At 46.4% G+C, this 18,559-nt stretch overlaps 2 protein-coding genes across 2 annotated transcripts in view; both read left to right on the top strand.

The window, feature by feature from the left end:
- The window catches only part of LOC143989149 (uncharacterized), a 44,899-nt gene extending 26,612 nt beyond the window's left edge, over positions 1–18,287 (top strand). The window contains exons 2-3 of the mRNA XM_077489177.1: positions 1,143–1,264; positions 12,964–18,287. Coding sequence (XP_077345303.1) covers positions 1,149–1,264; positions 12,964–13,534 — 687 coding nt within the window. The 5' untranslated portion in view covers positions 1,143–1,148 and the 3' untranslated portion in view covers positions 13,535–18,287. The remainder of the gene's footprint in view (positions 1–1,142; positions 1,265–12,963) is intronic.
- LOC143989146 (fucolectin-like) overlaps positions 1–18,559 on the top strand; it is a 565,918-nt gene that overhangs the window by 31,885 nt on the left and 515,474 nt on the right. The gene's annotated exons all lie outside the window — the stretch shown is intronic.

Genomic DNA, 18,559 nt, shown 5'->3' on the forward strand with positions numbered 1-18,559 from the left:
CTGCATGCTGCACAGTGTATTCTAAGCCCTGATTTGGCACAGTGAATAGCTGATTGTTAAGGAGCGGGCCAGGAAGCCGGCTGTGGCATCCTTAACAACAGATGAGTCATCAGCTGTCAACATCCCGACAGACAGCTGAATGAAAAAAAACATTGCCAGCAATAGAAAAATGTTTAAAAAAAAGTCGCAGGGATTCCATACCAATATGGATGGTATGGATTTTAAGGTGAGCCCCAGGCCAAAATTTAAATAAAAAATGGCGTGGGGCCCCCCTTTAAAATCCATGCCAGTTTATGTTGGATTTACTTGGGGTATATAGGGAGAGCTTACAATGTTTAAATCAAAACATTTATTTCAAGTTTTAAAAAAGTTTTAAAGTATCAGGTTTTAGTTTCAAGCAAGGCCTGGTGGATTAAAAAATATTTTTTGACTCTTAAGGACTTAGGTCTTAATTGCTGTGCATGTCCCTTTTGGATAGATTCACCCTTTCTTTTTGCCCTGGTCACCATAAGACATGTGTGTTTCATTTTGTTTTGATTTGTTTTTCTAACAGAAATTTTAGTTTTTGAGATTTGGATGTATACACATTTCCAAATGGACAAAGTAACAATTGTCAATGAATCCAAATAATGAAATTAACAGATGCATTTGTTTAATTTGTTTCATTCGGATGATGTCACATGATAGTAGTTCAGGCCCATGGGGAAATTAATTAAATTTTCAAATTAGTTCAATAATTCGGATTCAGATAATGAATGGATCCAAATCTCATTCCATTCATTAATTCAGATGCACATGATGCCAGTCAATATTGCGAATATGTAGCAATCTTACGGAAAAACTGCAACATTTTTTGGGAGTGGGACACCAGTGGAGAATGACCAATGTGTGTTGCATGTTGTTATGTATGCTGTTTGTGTGGTGAATTGTGGGTGCTGCATATCATATGCATTCTAAGGGTGGCATCTCATTGGGGTAAGACCAATTTGTGTGGCGGAATCTCACTTGGAGAAAACAAATGTGTGATGTCACTACAGGAGCATGCTCTGTTCAGCTAAGTTCTAGAATTGAATCCATCAATGACACATGACATTACAGTGAAATCGGAACTTACACATTATATCCATTCATCTTAATTGCAGGTTAAAATGGGACGTGCCATCTTGACATTGCTGTGCCTTTGGACTTGCACCGTAACTGTCACATCGCTTACTGATACGCAAGTTCACAGAGCGACGCAGTACATCAAAGACACCTTCAATCTGTAAGCATTGTTACTTGTTTGTGTAATATTTAGGTTAATTATAGCTTAAGAAAACCTGCCAGATAATCTCCTAGGGAAATAAAAAGAGGAAAATAAAAGAGTGTTTGGTAGAGGGAATAGAGAAGGAAGGAAGGATGTATTTTGTACTAGACATACTGTAGAATCCAGGGGTGGTAACTTATTTTTACTTCATGGCAAATACATTTTACTACTATTGACTAAGGATGAGCCGATCACCCTCCTTCGTGTGAACTTTAGAACCCTTTAAAGCCTCGTACACACTATCAGATTTTCTGCTGATTTCTTCCATCAGATTTACCAAAACCATATAATATGAGGTCAAACCTTAGGAGTTCCAATGTGTATGTAATCAGGCAGGCCCTTCTACTACATGGTTTTGGTAAATCTGAAGAAAAAAAAAACAGCAGAAAATCTGATAGTGTGTATGGGGCTTTAAAGTCTATGGGACTCGAACGTTCAAAATCTAAAGTGCTAATTTTAAAGGCTAATATGCAAGTTACTGTCCTAAAAAGTGTTTGGGGACCTGGGTCCTGCCCAAGGGAACATGGATCAATGTAAAAAAAAGTTTTAAAAAACTGCAGTTTTTTTGGGAGCAGTGATTTTAATAATGATTAAAGTGAAAAAATAAAAGTGTAATATTCCTTTTAAATTTCATACCTGGGGGGTGTCTATAGTATGCCTGTGAAGGGGTGCATGTTTCCTGTGCTTAGAACCGTGTAATTTCTGCAGAAAAAAAAAGTCCTTTAAAATCACTCTATAATGAATTGTTGGCTCCTGTAATACAGAGAACACTCATTGAAAGTCATTGATAAAAAAAAAAAAGCGCATCAACCCCCTCATCAAATTAAAAAAAAAATTGCCATGGGGGTCCCCCCCCTACAAATCCATACCAGATCCTTTATCCAAGCACGCAACCTGGCAGGCCACAGGAAAAGAGGGGGGGAGGAGAGAGCGCCCCCCCCTCCTGAACCATACCAGGCCACATGCCCTCAACATTGGGAGGATGCTTTGGGGGTCTGTGACCCCTCAAAGCACCATGTCCCCATGTTGATGTGGAGAAGGGCCTCATCCCCACAACCCTGGCCGGTGGTTGTGGGGGTCTGCGGGCGAGGGGGCTTATCAGAATCTGGAAGCCCCCTTTAACAAGAGGACCCCCAGATCCCGCCCCCCCCCGTTTGAAATGGTAAGGGGGTACCCTACCATTTCACAAAAAAAGTGTAAAAAATAGTTAAGTAAGACAAACACACTTTTGAAAAATTCCTTTATTAAAAATAAAAAATAAAAAAAAGATTTCAGCGGTGGTAATCCACTCTTGCTATCCAGCGACGGATGATCATCTCTCCGGGGTCCAGCGATGGCTGATCTGGTCCAACGACGCGTTTTTAAAACTTTTTTTTGCATTGATCCATGTCCCCTGGGGCAGGACCTAGGTCCCCAAACACTTTTTAGGACAATAACTTGCACATTAGCCTTTAAATTTAGCACTTTTGATTTCTCCCATAGACTTTTTCCCGGCTTTTCGAATTTGCCATGAACACCCCAAATTGTTCATTGTTCGCTGAACAGGCAATGTTCGAGTCGAACATGAGTTTGACTCGAACTCAAAGCTCATCCCTACTATTGACATTCTGATTACTACAAGCCAATCTTATCCTGTAGTATGGGGAGAGAAATTTCATCCAATAATTCCAAATTAGAGACCACCAGTCACTAGCTTTGAGGCTAAATAAAAGCTTGTGTCAAAGAGCATTGTGCTTGTGAAGATGGAATCAGTTTGACATCAGTTTTAGATGTTTCTGAGATCCATTAGAGTTTGTTTACACAGGTACATTTGACCTGCATTTGGTCTTTTTCAAGCAAATTTACTTTTCCAAACTCAATATTGAGTATGAGTATTGCTGCAAGATTGAAAGTGTATAATATTTCATAAAATGTCTATGTATGATGTAACATTACAAGTGTTCTTCACTGGAAACACCTAAACTCAATTAATGGGAGGTTAGCACACATATGTTTAGTCATATATTGTAGCTTTAGGGATTAGTATGTTCAGTTTTGACTAGGAAGGTAGCTAAACATCATAAAATCTGTTGTAAAGGCTGTTTATAAAATTGAATTTTTCCAAAAAATTATAATACAAAGCCTAGGAAAGAATGTTGCACATGCATGCATGCAGTATTAGTTGAACTACAGAAACACGATGGTGGTTGTAAATAAATAATTTCAGTGGTCTTTTTCAGTATTCTGTACTGGATCAATTCATTTTCATTCAATTAAAAAAAATAAAAAATAAAGTTAGCAGCATGGTGACGCAATACAGGAATACATGGCAACAGGGATACATTTTGAAGGAACATGAAAACACGTGAAGGAATGCATATGTAAACTAGTTGCATGTTGGGAGTTTTTCTTATATCAGAATCCTGGCACATTGCCCTCTTACATCAGAATCCTGGCACAGTGCCCCTGACATCAGAATCCTGGCACAGTGCCCCTTACATAAAAGAATGGCACAGTGCCTCCTTACATCAGAATCCTGGCACAGTGCCCCTGACATTAGAATTCTGGCACAGTACCCCTTACTTGAGAGAATGGCACAGCGCCCCTGACATCAGAGAATGACACAGTTCTCCTGACATTGGAGAATGGCACAGTGCCCCCTGACATCGGAGAATGACATAGTGCTTCTGATATTGGAGAATGGCACAGTGTCCTCTGACATTGGAGAATGGCACAGTGCCCCCCTACATTGGAGAATGGCACAGTGCCCCCCTACATCGGAGAATGGCACAGTGCCCCCTTACATCGGAGAATGGCACAGTGCCCCCCTACATCAGAGAATGGCACAGTGCCCCTACATCGGAGAATGGCACAGTGCCCCTGACATTACAGTTAAATAAACCCTAAGTTCTAGCTGGACAAGAAATCAACTCGGCAGCTCCTGGAAGGGAGGAGGGGGGACAGATGGTGGAGAGAGGGAAGGTAGATGGGGGACTGTTCACTCACCGGAGGCTGGTATCTGCAGGATCACACAGGGGAATCAGTGTGGCAGCCCCCACAGATCTTCCGGCAGACACAGGAGATGGTGCCTGGAGGAGCCAGAGAGGATCAAACCCACTCTCCTCTCCTGTCTACCCTCCTATATTCGGTCATGCTCCCCACTAGATGCTGCTGACCTCCTATCCTATGATAGCAGAAGAGGCACTGGACAGGCAGAGTGCAGCTGTATCACTCCGCCGCTTACAGTAAGAGATCTGCTGCCGGTGTTCTGCCATATAGTGTCCGGCCATCATATAGTGTCCATCCCGTGCTGCGCATGCGCAGTACGGATCAGACGAAGCTTCGGAAAATCTCCGAAGCTGAACGGCGCCTGCGCTGTGAGTGGAGGTGGTAGCCCCACCATCCAAGCGGACATAGGGTTGTGAATATTAGAGGGCCACTCACGGACGAGCTTCGCTCGCCACGCTTCGGGCTCGGCTTCGCTGCGCTCGGCTCTTTTATATTCCTACTCTATGTCCACTTGGATAGTGGGGATAGAACCTGGACTCACGGCGCAGGCCCCGTTCATCCTCGGCAATTTTCGGAATCTGTGTTGCTGTGTGCAGTACGCAGCGGACACTATCGGATGGAGGACCTTATATGATAGGACACTGGAACTATAGAGGTAGCATCAGGAAATGCAGCCAGCTGTCAGCTTACTCCATGGCTTCAGTTCTCATAGGTCAGTCTCTAGGAATATACATACCAATTAAAACTGTCTCACTAGTGAACCCAGCAATTTCACCAGAATAAAGCGCTGGCTGGCACGGGAGGATTAGGGTGCCCAAACACACCCGGCACACCCTGTGCACATGCCTATGATCCCATAGCAGGTATACCTCCCTTTCATCCCTCCGACATTGGGGCAGGCCTTTAGCTGGAATGATATGTCTCTCTGCTGAATCAGACCTATAGTTTTGCAGTAAGTGAAACTCATGAACCATGCTCATTGCATATCTCCCAACTTTTTGAGAGGAGAATGAGGGACATCTATTATCAAAATAATGTAGGCATAAGGCACACCCCCTTCTACACCCTATTAAAGAAGAATTGTACAAAAAAAATTATTAGTTAAACCCACACATGTTTTTCTCAAATCGTCTTTTAGGAAAACCCCGGACAGAGTGTAACTCCACCTTCTTCTCAGGAAACACATGCCAGCTTTAAAAACTCCTCCTCTTCCATCATGGCTTCAGTTTTTGTGTTTCCTCCATGGTGGAAGCACGTGTCTGGAACCAGGGAAGCTACACGCTCTCCGGGGTGGTGGAGCAGGCTTACCGGTGGTTGCTGTTTGTTTCAGTGGCCAGTCAGCAGCCCCCTCCCCCCAGGGGTGGGGGGTGGTCTGGTGTCCACGGTCCCACCATCTCAGGGGAGTGAGGACCTTCAGAGGGTCAGTGTGGTGTGCCTGGAGTCCGTGGTGTGAGGAAGCAGGGAGGCCTTTGTTGCAGGCGGGGGGCGCTGTAGGTCAGCGGCATGTCCACGTTTTTGGCTCCAGGTCCCGGCCGGCGAGTGCATCGTTTCCAGTGACGCAGGGTGCTCTGAGGGGGCATGGCGCTGTGGTTCCAAGCGTCTGGAACGTAGGGACCAGGGGGCGGGTCAGGTGACCGGTGCTTCTGTTTACGGCCAGCGCTGATGACGCGGCGGCCGGGAAATTAAAAAAAATGTCTGAATTCAGCACAGAGAGGCTGTTCTACTCGGCGGAATGGACGAGGGCAAAACAGCAATGGTGGAGGCAGGCACGCCTAGCACCGGTCCAGCCCAGGTAGGTGGGGTGCAGTGGTACCTTTCTACACTACCTTATGGGCTTTTGTAAGGGTTTTTGTTGTTACTTCCCTGTCGGGGGCCTGTCGCTGCAGGGTCAGAGGTGACCTCGCTCGGACCCTGCAGCATGGTTCAGGGGTCTCGCATATGACTGTAGTGGTTGGTCTCTGCACTGGCTTGGTGGTGGTTTGTTAGCAGTTTGGACACTAGCTAGTGTGAACTGTATGTCGTTTCAGGAAAAATCGCTAGGAAAGCCTAAACCAAGCCAGAGGAAATGTCCTTCTTGCACAAACCCCATTAGAAATTTGTGGCAGAAGGAGATGTGCAGAGTTTGTATCAAGGAGCTGGTGGAGGAGGAGACGTCCCAACAGTACAAAGACCTGTTTTCTTCGGTTAAAGAACTAACAAACTCCTTAAGTTCCGTCAGGTCCATCCTGATATAAAGACCATAAGGACAGGTTGAACCCCAGAACCTACCACCTAGTCCTAAGGCATCTTTGTCTAAACCAGTAAAGACTGAAGACTCAGGTGATGAAGGGGGGAGTACTCTTGTCTCCCTCAGAGATTCAGAGGAAGAGGAAGAGGATAGCAGGATCTCTTGGTACAAGCTATCACTGGAGGAGGTAGATGATATATTGAGAGCAATCTACACTACTCTGGAAATTCAGGAGAAAAAGGTGCAGTTGTCAATTCATGACAAGATGTACCAGGGTATGGACGAAGCAAAACATAGAGTTTTTCTAGTCCATAGGGTCCTGTAGGATTCAGTCAAGAAATAATGGAAGGATCCAGAAAGGGCCCCTTTTTTCTCCAAGTCTCTCAAGAGGAGGTTCCCCTTTTGAGGACAAGGACTCTGAAGTATGGAACAAGAAGCCTTGAGTAAATGCGGCATTCTCTCAAGTCTCTAGGCGCACAGATTTGGCCTTTGAGGATATGGGAGTTTCGAAAGATTCAATGGACAAAAAAGCTGACTCCATCCTCAAAAAGGCATGAGATGCAACATTAATTAGTCTTAAACCAGCCATGGCCACCACAGTTGTGGCTAGGAACCTGGAGTGCTGGGTGGAGAAACTAAAAAGCCATGTAGAAGCGGGTACTTCCCGCAAAGAAGTACCCTCCTTTCCCCTAATCTTGAATGTGGTCAAGTATATGGCTGATGCTTCAGCTGAGTCAGTTAAAAGTTAGCTGCAAGATCATCGGCTCTGGTAAATTCAGCTAGGCGGGCAATCTGTCTGAAAACCTGGTCAGGGGACACAGCATCTAAGGTTAAGCTATGTAGCTTGCCTTTTTTGGGAGATCTTCTCTTTCGACCTGACCTGGAGTCAGTTCTTGACAGGACAGCTGACAAGAAAAAGGCGTTTCCAGCTAAGAAAAAACAAACTGTCAAGAAAAATGTTCGTACTCTTCAGCAGCCTCATAAGAGTATAGACCAGGACCGTAAGAGCCAGTGGGGCTCCCAGAGGGATAGAGGTAGGGGTGGAGTTCTCTTTAGATCTACCCCAGAACAGGCCTCTAAAAGTAAGTGAAAATCTCACCCCAGCTTTTCACATACAGTGGGACTCGATATCTCCAAGTCTGTTTGTGAAAAGCATTATTGCTCAGGGTTACAAGCTGCAATTTTCAGAGCCACCCCCGAGCAGGTTTTATGTAACAGACCTACCAAGGGATCGGGAGAAGGTTTCGGCAATGATGTGCCTTTTACGGGAGCTGATCCAGGTCCCAGAAAAACAGGAGGACAGGGGTTTCTATTTCCATATTTTTCTAGTAAGGAAACCCTCAGGGAAGTACCGTTTGATTTTGAACCTGAAAATTCTGAACAGGTCAATACGGTACAAACATTTCAGGATGGATGCGATTTTTTCCATCACAAAGTTGCTGACCCCAGGCCGTTTCATGGCATCCCTGGATTTAAGGGATACTTATCTCCATGTACCAATACACCAGGCTTTCCAACAGTTTTTAAGCCTAGCAGTGAATCTAGGAATTCAGTTTGGCACCTCCAATTCAGGGCTCTGCCATTCAGACTCTCGTCCTCCCCCAGAATCTTTACAAAGATTATGGCAGAGGCCCTGGAACCCCTGAAGTTGAAGGGGATTTCAGTCGTCCCTTATTTGGACGACCTTTTATTTTTTGCGGATTCCAAGGAGCAGGTCTAAATCTCCAAGCGTCTCAGTCTCACTTCATAAGTCTGGGGCGGCTTCTGAACTTGGAGAAGTCAAATCTGGTACCCTCAGAGAAGATTCCGTTTTTGGTTTATACCATAAACTCAGTTCTCCAGAAAGTTTTTCTGCCACTAAAAAAGAGAAGAAAGATACAATCAGCAGTAAAACAGATTCAGAGCAACCAGCCAGTACCGGTCAGGTCAGCCATGGCAGTGCTGGGTCTGCTTACGGCAGCAATCCCTGCCATCAATAGGCCAGGTTACACTCCAGACCCCTTCAGATGAACATTCTGCACAATTGGTCCTATAAAGATCCCCTAGAGAAACAAAGATCTCTGTAAAGACAAGAAGGACTCTTTGGTGGTGTAGAGATCCAGTAAATCTAACAAGAGGCCTTTCTTGGGCTTTTCCCTTGGACAGGCGTCTAAAGACGGACAAAAGTTCCTGGGGTTGGGGGGCCCACTTGGACAGTCAGACCTCCCAGGTGTCTGGTCCAAGGCAGAGGCCCAAAAGTCTTCAAACTGGAGAGAGCTGAAGGCAATATTTCTGGGGATGTTGGCCTTTCAGCGGGTTTTGAGGGGTCATCACGTTCAGGTGTTGTCAGACAACACGACTGCAGTAACCTATATAATGAAGCAGGGGGGAACCAGGAGCAAAGATCTGATGGAGTTGACCATTCTCTTGCTGGGCGGAGCAGAACACAGCTTCATTATCGGCAAATCACCTGAAAGGTTCTAAAAATCTGTTGGCAGATCTTCTAAGCAGGCGGAAGCCGATAGAAGCAGAGTGGAGTGTGAATCAGGAAGTCTTCCTAATGATTTCCAAGACTTGGGGTCTTCCGCAAATAGACCTATTTGCCAGTCAACAAAATTACGCTTTCCCCCCCTTCTCTCTGACTCCGCCGGTCATAAGAAAATTCAGAGAGGAAAAGACAGATCTGATCCTAATCACTCCATTTTGGCTAAAAAGACCTTGGTTCACGGTGCTACTAAATCTAGCCATGGAACCCCCATGCAAATTACCGTCCAGGAAGGATCTGCTATTCCAGGGGACAGTAAACCATCCGGAAGTGGAGTTTCTGCAGTTAATTCAGATAATTTACCTTTTTAAAAAATGTTCTAACAAACTATGAAACAGTTTTTTTTGTCTTTTATTACATTTTCTGTATTTTTATTTGTTTTAGCAACAAATAAAAAACCAAGCAGTGATTGAATACCACCAAAATAAAGCTCTATTTGTGTGAAAAAAATGATAAAAAATTCATATGGGTACAGTGTTGTATGACTGCAATTGTCATTCAAAGTGCGACAGCGCTGAAGTGCCCAGTAAGCAAGTGGTTAATGAAAGATAAATAGTGCATTTTATATACAACTATATAGATCAGACCAAAATGAGGGACAAATGAGAAGGAAAGCCAACATTGTAAAAAAAATGTATAGGGACACTTTTTTGTCTGTAGGCGGAGTCTTATTATAATTAGGGGGCGAAGCATTCATTTATAGGTGTGATGTAACCTTAAACGACGTAGTGGGTTCTTTACTGTAAGAGTGGCAAGGATGTCGAATTCCCTTCCACAGGCGGTGGTCTCAGTGGGGGGCATTGATAGCTTTAAGAAACGATTAGATAAGCACCTGAACGACCACAACATACAGGGATATACAATGTAATACTGAAATATATTCACACACATAGGTTGGACTTGATGGACTTGTGTCTTTTTTCAACCTCACCTACTATGTAACTATGTAGCAGTGGGAAAGAAAAAAATTGTTGTGTGCCATGTTGAAAAATGGGTGTGCTTTAAGCTAAATATTGGGCGTGGCTTAAAGGGACGTGGCTCAAAAGGGGGTGTGGTTAGAGTCTGAGATGAATGAGGGATGGAGGGAGAAACAATGGGAGAAAGAGAGAGAGGGATGGAAAGAAAGAGGGATGGAGGGATAAACGGGCCCAGATTCTACACCACAAAAGAAATATGTGTATTTCAGAAAGTTTAACAATCAGCAGATAAAGATACTCCAAACACCTGGTGTTAGCGCTTCAATCATCCTGGCACCATGGTTGTTATGGTGCCAAGATTAGCATTATTACTATTATTACAATGTAATATAAAATGAAATCGTTCAACTCACCATAATGTAGAATCAGTGGGAGCCCTGAGCGTGTCACTAGCCACATCTCCTGCCACCAGATGCCATCAGGTGTCCCCAGCAGAGTCCCTCTTTACATCAGGCATTCCCAGCAGAGTCCCTCCATACACCAGGCATTCCCAGCAGAGTCTCGCCTTACACCAGGTGTCCCAAGCGTAGTCCCTCTATACATGCGGTGACCCCAGTGGTACCCACTTTACATCAGGTGTCCCCCAGTGGAGCCCCATTTATATCAGGTGTCCCTCAGTGGAGCCCCCTTTAGATCAGGTGTCCCCCAGTGGAGCCCCCTTTACATCAGGTGTCCCCCAGTGGAGTCCCTTGTACATCAGGTATCCCCCAGCGGTGTCCCTTTTACATCAGGTATCCCCCAGCGGTGTCCCCTTTACATTAGGTACCCCCCAGCGGTGTCCCCTGTACATCAGGTATCCCCCAGCGGTGTCCCCTTTACATCAGGTATCCCCCAGCGGTGTCCCCCTTACATCGAGTGTCCCCAAGTTGAGTCCCCTTTATATCAGGTAACCCCCAGTGGAGCCCCCTTTACTTTGAGTGTCCCCCAGTGAAGCCCCCTTTACATCAGGAGTCCCCAGTGGAACCCTCTTTACATTGAGTATCCCACAGTGGTGTCCCCCTTGCATCCGGTGTCCCCTAGTGGAGCCCCTTTACATCAGGTATCCCCCAGCGGTGTCCCACTTCCATCAGGTGTCACCCAGTGGATCCCCCTTTACATAAGGTATCCCCCACCGGTGTGCCCCTTACATCAGGTGTCAAGTGGAGCCCCCTTTGAATCAGGTGTCCCGCAGTGGTGCCTACTTTACATCAGGTGTCCCCCAGTGGAGCCCCCTTTACATCAGGTATCACCCAGTGGAGTCCCACTTTACACCAGGCATTCCCAGCAAAGTCTCTCCTTACATCAGGTGCCCCCAGCGGAGTCCCATCATAAATCAGGTGCCCCCAGTGGAGCCCCCTTTACATCGGGTGCCCCCAGTGGAGCCCCCTTTACATCAGGTATCCCCCAGCAGTGTCCCCCTTACATCAGGTGTCCCCCAGTGGAGCCCCCTTTACATCAGGTATCCCCCAGCGGTGTCCTACTTACATCAGGTGTCCCCCACTGGAGTCCCCTTTACATCAGGTGTCCCCAGTGGAGCCCCCCTTACATCAGGTATCTCCAGCGGTATCCCCCTTACATCGGGTGTCCCCTAGTGGAGCCCCCATTACATCAGGTGTCCGCCAGTGGTGTCCCCCTTACAGCAGGTATCCCCCAGACCAGTGGAGCTCCCTTACATCAGTTATCCCCCAGCGGTGTTCCTCTTACATCAGGTATCCCCCAGTGGAGCCCCCCTTACATCAGGAATCCCCAGCGGTGTCCCCCCTTACATCAGGTGTCCACCCAGTGGAGCCCCCACTTACATCAGGTGTCCCCCAGTGGTGCCCCCTTTACATCAGGTGTCCCCCAGTGGAGCCCCTTTTACATAAGGTATCCCCCAGTGGATTCCCATTTACATCAGGTGTCCCCCAGTGGAGCCCCCTTTACATAAGGTATCCCCCAGTGGAGTGCCATTTACATCAAGTGTCCCCAGTGGAGCCCCCTTTACAGCAGGTATCCCAGCAGCGGAGTCTCCACCATCATTTAGGGTGGCACAGTGGTGTAGTGGTTAGCACTCTCACCTAGCAGTAAAAAGTTCAAATCCCAACCACGACACTACTTGCCTGGAGTTTGCATGTTCTCCCTGTGCCTGCATGGGTTTCCTCCAAGTACTCCGGTTTCCTCCCACACTCCAAAGACATGCAGGTAGGTTAATTGGATTGTTGTGGGCTCCTTGAGGGTAGGGACCGATGTGAGCGAGCAATGGACAGGGACAATTGTAGACACTCACTCAGGATGGACTGGTGTCTTTATTTAACCTTACTAACTATGTAACTATTACAGAAGACCATAAGTAACAGGCCGAGTGGAACAAAATAGAGGTGGAGCCGGCTGGGTGGGTGCCAACAGAAATTGAGCTGTGGCACCGCCCACCCTGCAGCCTTTCCCACAACAGGTTACAGACAGATCTTCTTTCTTCTTGGCGTTACTTCTGGTCTTCTGTAAAATGGAGGCCATTGGAGACATTGTATCCGCCGGCCGAGGAGCTTTAGTGGCGACGGCGAAAAATTGGGAAAACACAGATTTCCCGGCACATTTCCCAGGAAACGCTAAAATCAGGAAAAGGTCTAAATCCTGGGAATGTCCTGGGAAATTCGGGACAGTTGTCAAGTATGAGACAGTTCCTGGAAATCAGGGACAGTTGGGAGCTATGAGATTGTAAAGCTCTGGTTTTGACTCAGCAGGGATACGCTAAAGACCTCTGCAGACAGACCACTGCTTCCACACAGAGAGCAATGTTTTTTCTCTGCAACGTGTGGACAGAGGTCAGGATTTTCTGCTCAAGGTGCTGCTGATTTCTAAAGAAAGCCAATTTAGCGCACCTTTTATTTTGAAGCAAATTGGGAATATCGTTAGCTAGTTTAAACTGAAGGCCTACAAAAACGTTTTCTTTTTTAATAATTTTATTAATTTTCAATATATTTAGGGCTGATACGAGGCAATACGCCTATGTTGCTGTTTTCTCCGAACAAGAATGTGACAGTCTCTCCAATAACAACAATCTCCAAATCTTGCAAAATGAAGATCCCGCTGGAATTGCTGATGCCTTAAATAATAAGCAGGAAATCTACGCAGGAACACAAATGGTTTTGGCAACCTATGGAGAACGTGGCTTTCATTCTGAATATCGTCTGCTGTTTCCACTATCCAACAAATCCAACGTCTCCCCTGTCGAGCAATTAGTGAATACTAATCCCAATGCAAATTGCGTCATCTTCTACAGTCTTAACACCCCATGTGTGGGCATATGTGCCGACACAACCAACGGCAGGAATATTATCCAGAAACTTCAGGTGTTTAATAAATTTAACAACAACAAAGCATTTGTATACAGTATAGTTTATGTTATGGATTTCATAAACCAAAATATAGGAAAAGAGAAAATTTGGGAAGGTTTGAAGGAAATGAATAACAACATGGATGTGTATCGCTGCTTTCCCAAGAAATGCATCAGATGCTTTGACTATAAGAATAAAGGTCACTGTATTAATAATTAGATGATCAGGAATCCAAGTCCAGCTCATTGTTTATCATGGCTTTAAATTATTTGTTTGGGTGAATCTGGCCCAAATGAACTGTTTCCTTCATTAACAGCATTAGGGCAGGGACTTTCCATCCCATTCCCAGAACAAAATTGGGTTGGGTTGAGCACCGCTCAGCCATTCACAGCAGGGCTCCACGACAAAGTAATGATCTGGGGCCACTACAATGGAGATAGCACAGGTAAACCGACATCAAGTAGGTAGGAGGCAGACAAGCGGAGCTTCCACTTTTGGGTGGAGCTCCGCATTAACTACATGAACAATCATTCTGTACAGCAAAGAAACTGGGAAAATACTACATACATAAAGTAACTAAGCTGTCCAGTGCATATAATATATCTGCTTTATTGATGCCTCTCCAGCACTCTGACCCCTCTACACCCCAGATATCCCCCCAGCACTCCGACCCCTCTACACCCCAGATATCCCCCCAGCACTCCGACCCCTCTACACCCCAGATATCCCCCCAGCACTCCGACCCCTCTACACCCCAGATATCCCCCCAGCACTCCGACCCCTCTACACCCCAGATATCCCCCCAGCACTCTGACCCCTTTACATCCCAGATATCCCCCCAGCACTCTGACCCCTTTACATCCCAGATATCCCCCCAGCACTCTGACCCCTTTACATCCCAGATATCCCCCCAGCACTCCGACCCCTCTACACCCCAGATATCCCCCAGCACTCCGACCCCTCTACACCCCAGATATCCCCCCAGCACTCTGACTCCTCTACGCCCCAGATATCCCCCCAGCACTCTGACCCCTCTACACCCCAGATATCCCCCCAGCACTCTGACCCCTCTACACCCCAGACAGGGGCATAACTATAGGGGGTGCAGCAGTCGCGACCGCAACTGGGCCCTGTGATGCAGGGGGCCCATGCAGCCCCCTCTACATATGGCCAGCAGCAGCATAGGCAGCTAGGGGTACCAGTGCACCATGCACACGGGTGGCTGGAGGTGGAGGGTCACTAGCAGAGCTCCATGCTCCACTATCGCACCTTAGTTGTGCATTCCCCGCATGACCTGTGTCCTCGGCCGTCTCCTCAGAGTACCCCTCTCCTGCTCCAAGCATTGCCGCTCAGTCCGATGTCTGTCTGTTCTACCCAGCCAGGAACCCCTTCTCACGTGGGGCAGTAACTTCATCTGCCCTGGAGAAAAGGACCTCATCTCTTCTGGGGACAGGGACCCCATCCTGCCTAGGGACAGTCCTCCTATGGGGCACCTAAAAATGTAAATAATACAATAAAATAAAAAAAACTACTGATACCAGTGGTGGAACTACAGAGCTCAGAAAGGTCATACCTGTGACCACGCCCTGGAGTTCCAGCACCGGACTTGGAGGGAAGGGCCCTGGCTGGGGTTCAGGGGGGCCCTTCATGGTTTCTTGCATCAGGGCCCTCAAGGTTCTAGTTACGCCACTGACCCCAGATATCCCCCCAGCACTCTGACCCCTCTACACCCCAGATATCCCCCCAGCACTCTGACCCCTCTATACCCCAGATATCCCCCCAGCACTCTGACCCCTCTACACCCCAGATATCCCCCCAACACTCTGACCCCTCTACATCCCAGATATCCCCCCAGCACTCTGACTCCTCTACACCCCAGATATCCCCCCAGCACTCTGACCCCTCTACATCCCCGATATCCCCCCAGCACACTCTGACTCCTCTACGCACCAGATATCCCCCCAGCACTCTGACCCCTTTACATCCCAGATATCCCCCCAGCACTCTGACCCCTCTACACCCCAGATATCCCCCAGCACTCTGACCCCTCTACACCCCAGATATCCCCCCAGCACTCTGACCCCTTTACATCCCAGATATCCCCCCAGCACTCTGACCCCTTTACATCCCAGATATCCCCCCAGCACTCTGACCCCTCTACACCCCAGATATCCCCCCAGCACTCTGACCCCTCTACACCCCAGATATCCCCCCAGCACTCTGACCCCTCTACATCCCCGATATCCCCCCAGCACTCTGACTCCTCTACGCACCAGATATCCCCCCAGCACTCTGACCCCTCTACATCCCCGATATCCCCCCAGCACACTCTGACTCCTCTACGCACCAGATATCCCCCCAGCACTCTGACCCCTCTACACCCCAGATATCCCCCCAGCACTCTGACCCCTTTACATCCCAGATATCCCCCCAGCACTCTGACCCCTTTACATCCCAGATATCCCCCCAGCACTCTGACCCCTCTACACCCCAGATATCCCCCCAGCACTCTGACCCCTCTACATCCCCGATATCCCCCCAGCACACTCTGACTCCTCTACGCACCAGATATCCCCCCAGCACTCTGACTCCTCTACGCACCAGATATCCCCCCAGCACTCTGACCCCTTTACATCCCAGATATCCCCCCAGCACTCTGACCCCTCTACACCCCAGATATCCCCCAGCACTCTGACCCCTCTACACCCCAGATATCCCCCCAGCACTCTGACCCCTTTACATCCCAGATATCCCCCCAGCACTCTGACCCCTTTACATCCCAGATATCCCCCCAGCACTCTGACCCCTCTACACCCCAGATATCCCCCCAGCACTCTGACCCCTCTACACCCCAGATGTCCCCCCAGCACTCTGACCCCTTTACATCCCAGATACCCCCCAACACTCTGACCCCTCTACACCCCAGATATCCCCCAGCACTCTGACCCCTCTACACCCCAGATATCCCCCCAACACTCTGACCACTCTACATTCCGGATATTCCCCCAGCGCTCTGACCCCTCTACACCCCAGATATCCCCCCAGCACTCTGACCCCTTTACATCCCAGATACCCCCCAACACTCTGATCCCTCTACATCCCATATATACCCTCACTTCCAACACTGGACTCACCTATACCAATCAAGCAGGCAGAAGCAGGGGTGGAAGATGGAGCATCCCTCCGGGCATTCCAAGCCCTTTGATGCAAACAGTGCTGGACAGCACAGCAGGGGTCACCATGACACCATCAACAATGCTACTTTCACACGTGAGCTCTCAGAGCTGTTGATTCAGCAGCTCCCACTCCAGCTCCTACCCTACTTTGTTACAGAAAAGGAACAGGAAATGCCCATACTGCTTCCAAAACACACTGCTGTATACTGTATGTAGTTGATGCAACATAAGGTTTATACAGCGATCCCCGCAGGTATATCTGTTATTCAAGGATATAGCTCATTTAGACTAGCTTGGCCCAAACAAACTATTCTGAAGTCACGGTAAACATGTCTTTAGGCTTTATAGAACTACGCTTACTGCTACCCTAAGGAATTATTCTCTTGCATCTCTGAAAGCCCAGCTTCATTCAAAACTATTTTAAGTTTAAAGTGGTTGTAAACTCTTACCCAGATAAGTGACTAGGCTCAGGTGATACATAGAGATGAACAAAGTCTTCTACATATGCTGTACCTGTTTATCTGGAGTCTTCTCTTCTGCGCTGACAAAAAATTTGTTCGTTTTCGTTTCATTTGTTTTTTTCCTTTTTATCGGAAATTCGAAAATCCGGATTTCCAAATTTCTGAATTACAAATTTCCAAAATCCGAATTTCCAAAATACGAATTTCCGAAATACGAATTTCCGAAATATAAATTTCCAAAATACGAATTTCTGAATTTCCGAAGTGCGAATTTCTGAATTTCCAAAATACAAATTTCCAAAATACAGATTTCCGAATTCCCGAAATAAGAATTTCCGGATTTTCAGAATTTGAAAATTCGGATTTTCAGAATTTGAAAATTCGGATTTTCTGAATTTGAAAATTCGAAAATCTGACAAAAAAAATCTGTAAAATTCAAAATAATAACTAACTATTAAATTATAAGTATTGGAATTTCCTTTCAAATTTGGCTGTTTTAATAGTTTTGGAAATTTTGGAAATTTCGGAAATTCGAAAATTCCTAATTTAAGAAATTGAAAAACTCGGAATTAACGAATTTGTCAACATTCGTTAAACAAATTCGGAACTAAGCGAATTGCACATGTCTAATTGTTAATGCTTGTCTGAGCTGGCAGAAAACAGGGTGCGGGAAGCTGAAGTTACACGCTGCAGAGCTCAGTGTGAGAGATGATTTGAGGGAAGAAGTGATACACTCCCTTCATACAGCACACAGGACAGAGCTGAGGCTGTCAATTACAGGCGGTGTGCTGGAGCTCCCTCTGTCACCTTTTTACCTCTTGATTTCAGGAAAACCTGTCAGAAGTGACTCATGCAGATAGCAGAGGAACGAGATAGCAAACAGAAATGTCACTCTAGACTGAGACAAGTGCACACTATAGAGGGATATGCTTTGTTCAAATTTCATTCCTGAGGTTTACAACCACTTTAAGATACAGAGGGGACAGGCTAAAGCCTCTATCTGGTTTATTATTGCTGTCTATGTGCCTATCTGGGAGATTTCCTTTCACTTCGTTTTTTTTTTTAACTTATGAAAGAGGAAACAAGAGAGAAATCTCCATCCTGAGAACAAAAACAATAAAAATAAATAAATGAATAAATAACTGCTTCTGTGTCCTGATTAAGGGAAATGTCCTATCACTTCCTGTTCAGTCTTCACCCATCAACCAGTCAGGAAGTGAGGGGAAATCTCCCCATTGAAGACAAGGATATTTGCATAACCCTTTACTGTATGTCTCACATTTCCTCTTTGTTTTTCCTGTATAAAAATAAAAGTATAATCACTGCATAGCAAAAGATGGGCTGAGATTCTCTTATTTCTGTGTAATATATGGCTGGACAACAAAATAAATAACAAGCTTCCCGGGTCTCTAATCATTACAGAAAAAGTGTCATTAAACTAAAAAAAAACAATAAAAAAAAAAAAAAAACGATTATATTGTAGCTTACCAATTATTTTTTGCCCTTTTCTTTTTTCCTCTGGTGTTCTGCCAGGTAGGTCTGCTATTTGCCAACCTCCTGCAGCACATTCTCTTAAACAGGGACTACTACCCAAATTTAGTTTTTCA

The sequence above is a fragment of the Lithobates pipiens genome, unplaced genomic scaffold (genome assembly GCF_037356315.1).
Source record: "Lithobates pipiens isolate NorthernLeopardFrog02 unplaced genomic scaffold, aLitPip1_a1.2 Scaffold_18, whole genome shotgun sequence".
NCBI classification, from domain to species: Eukaryota; Metazoa; Chordata; class Amphibia; order Anura; family Ranidae; genus Lithobates; species Lithobates pipiens.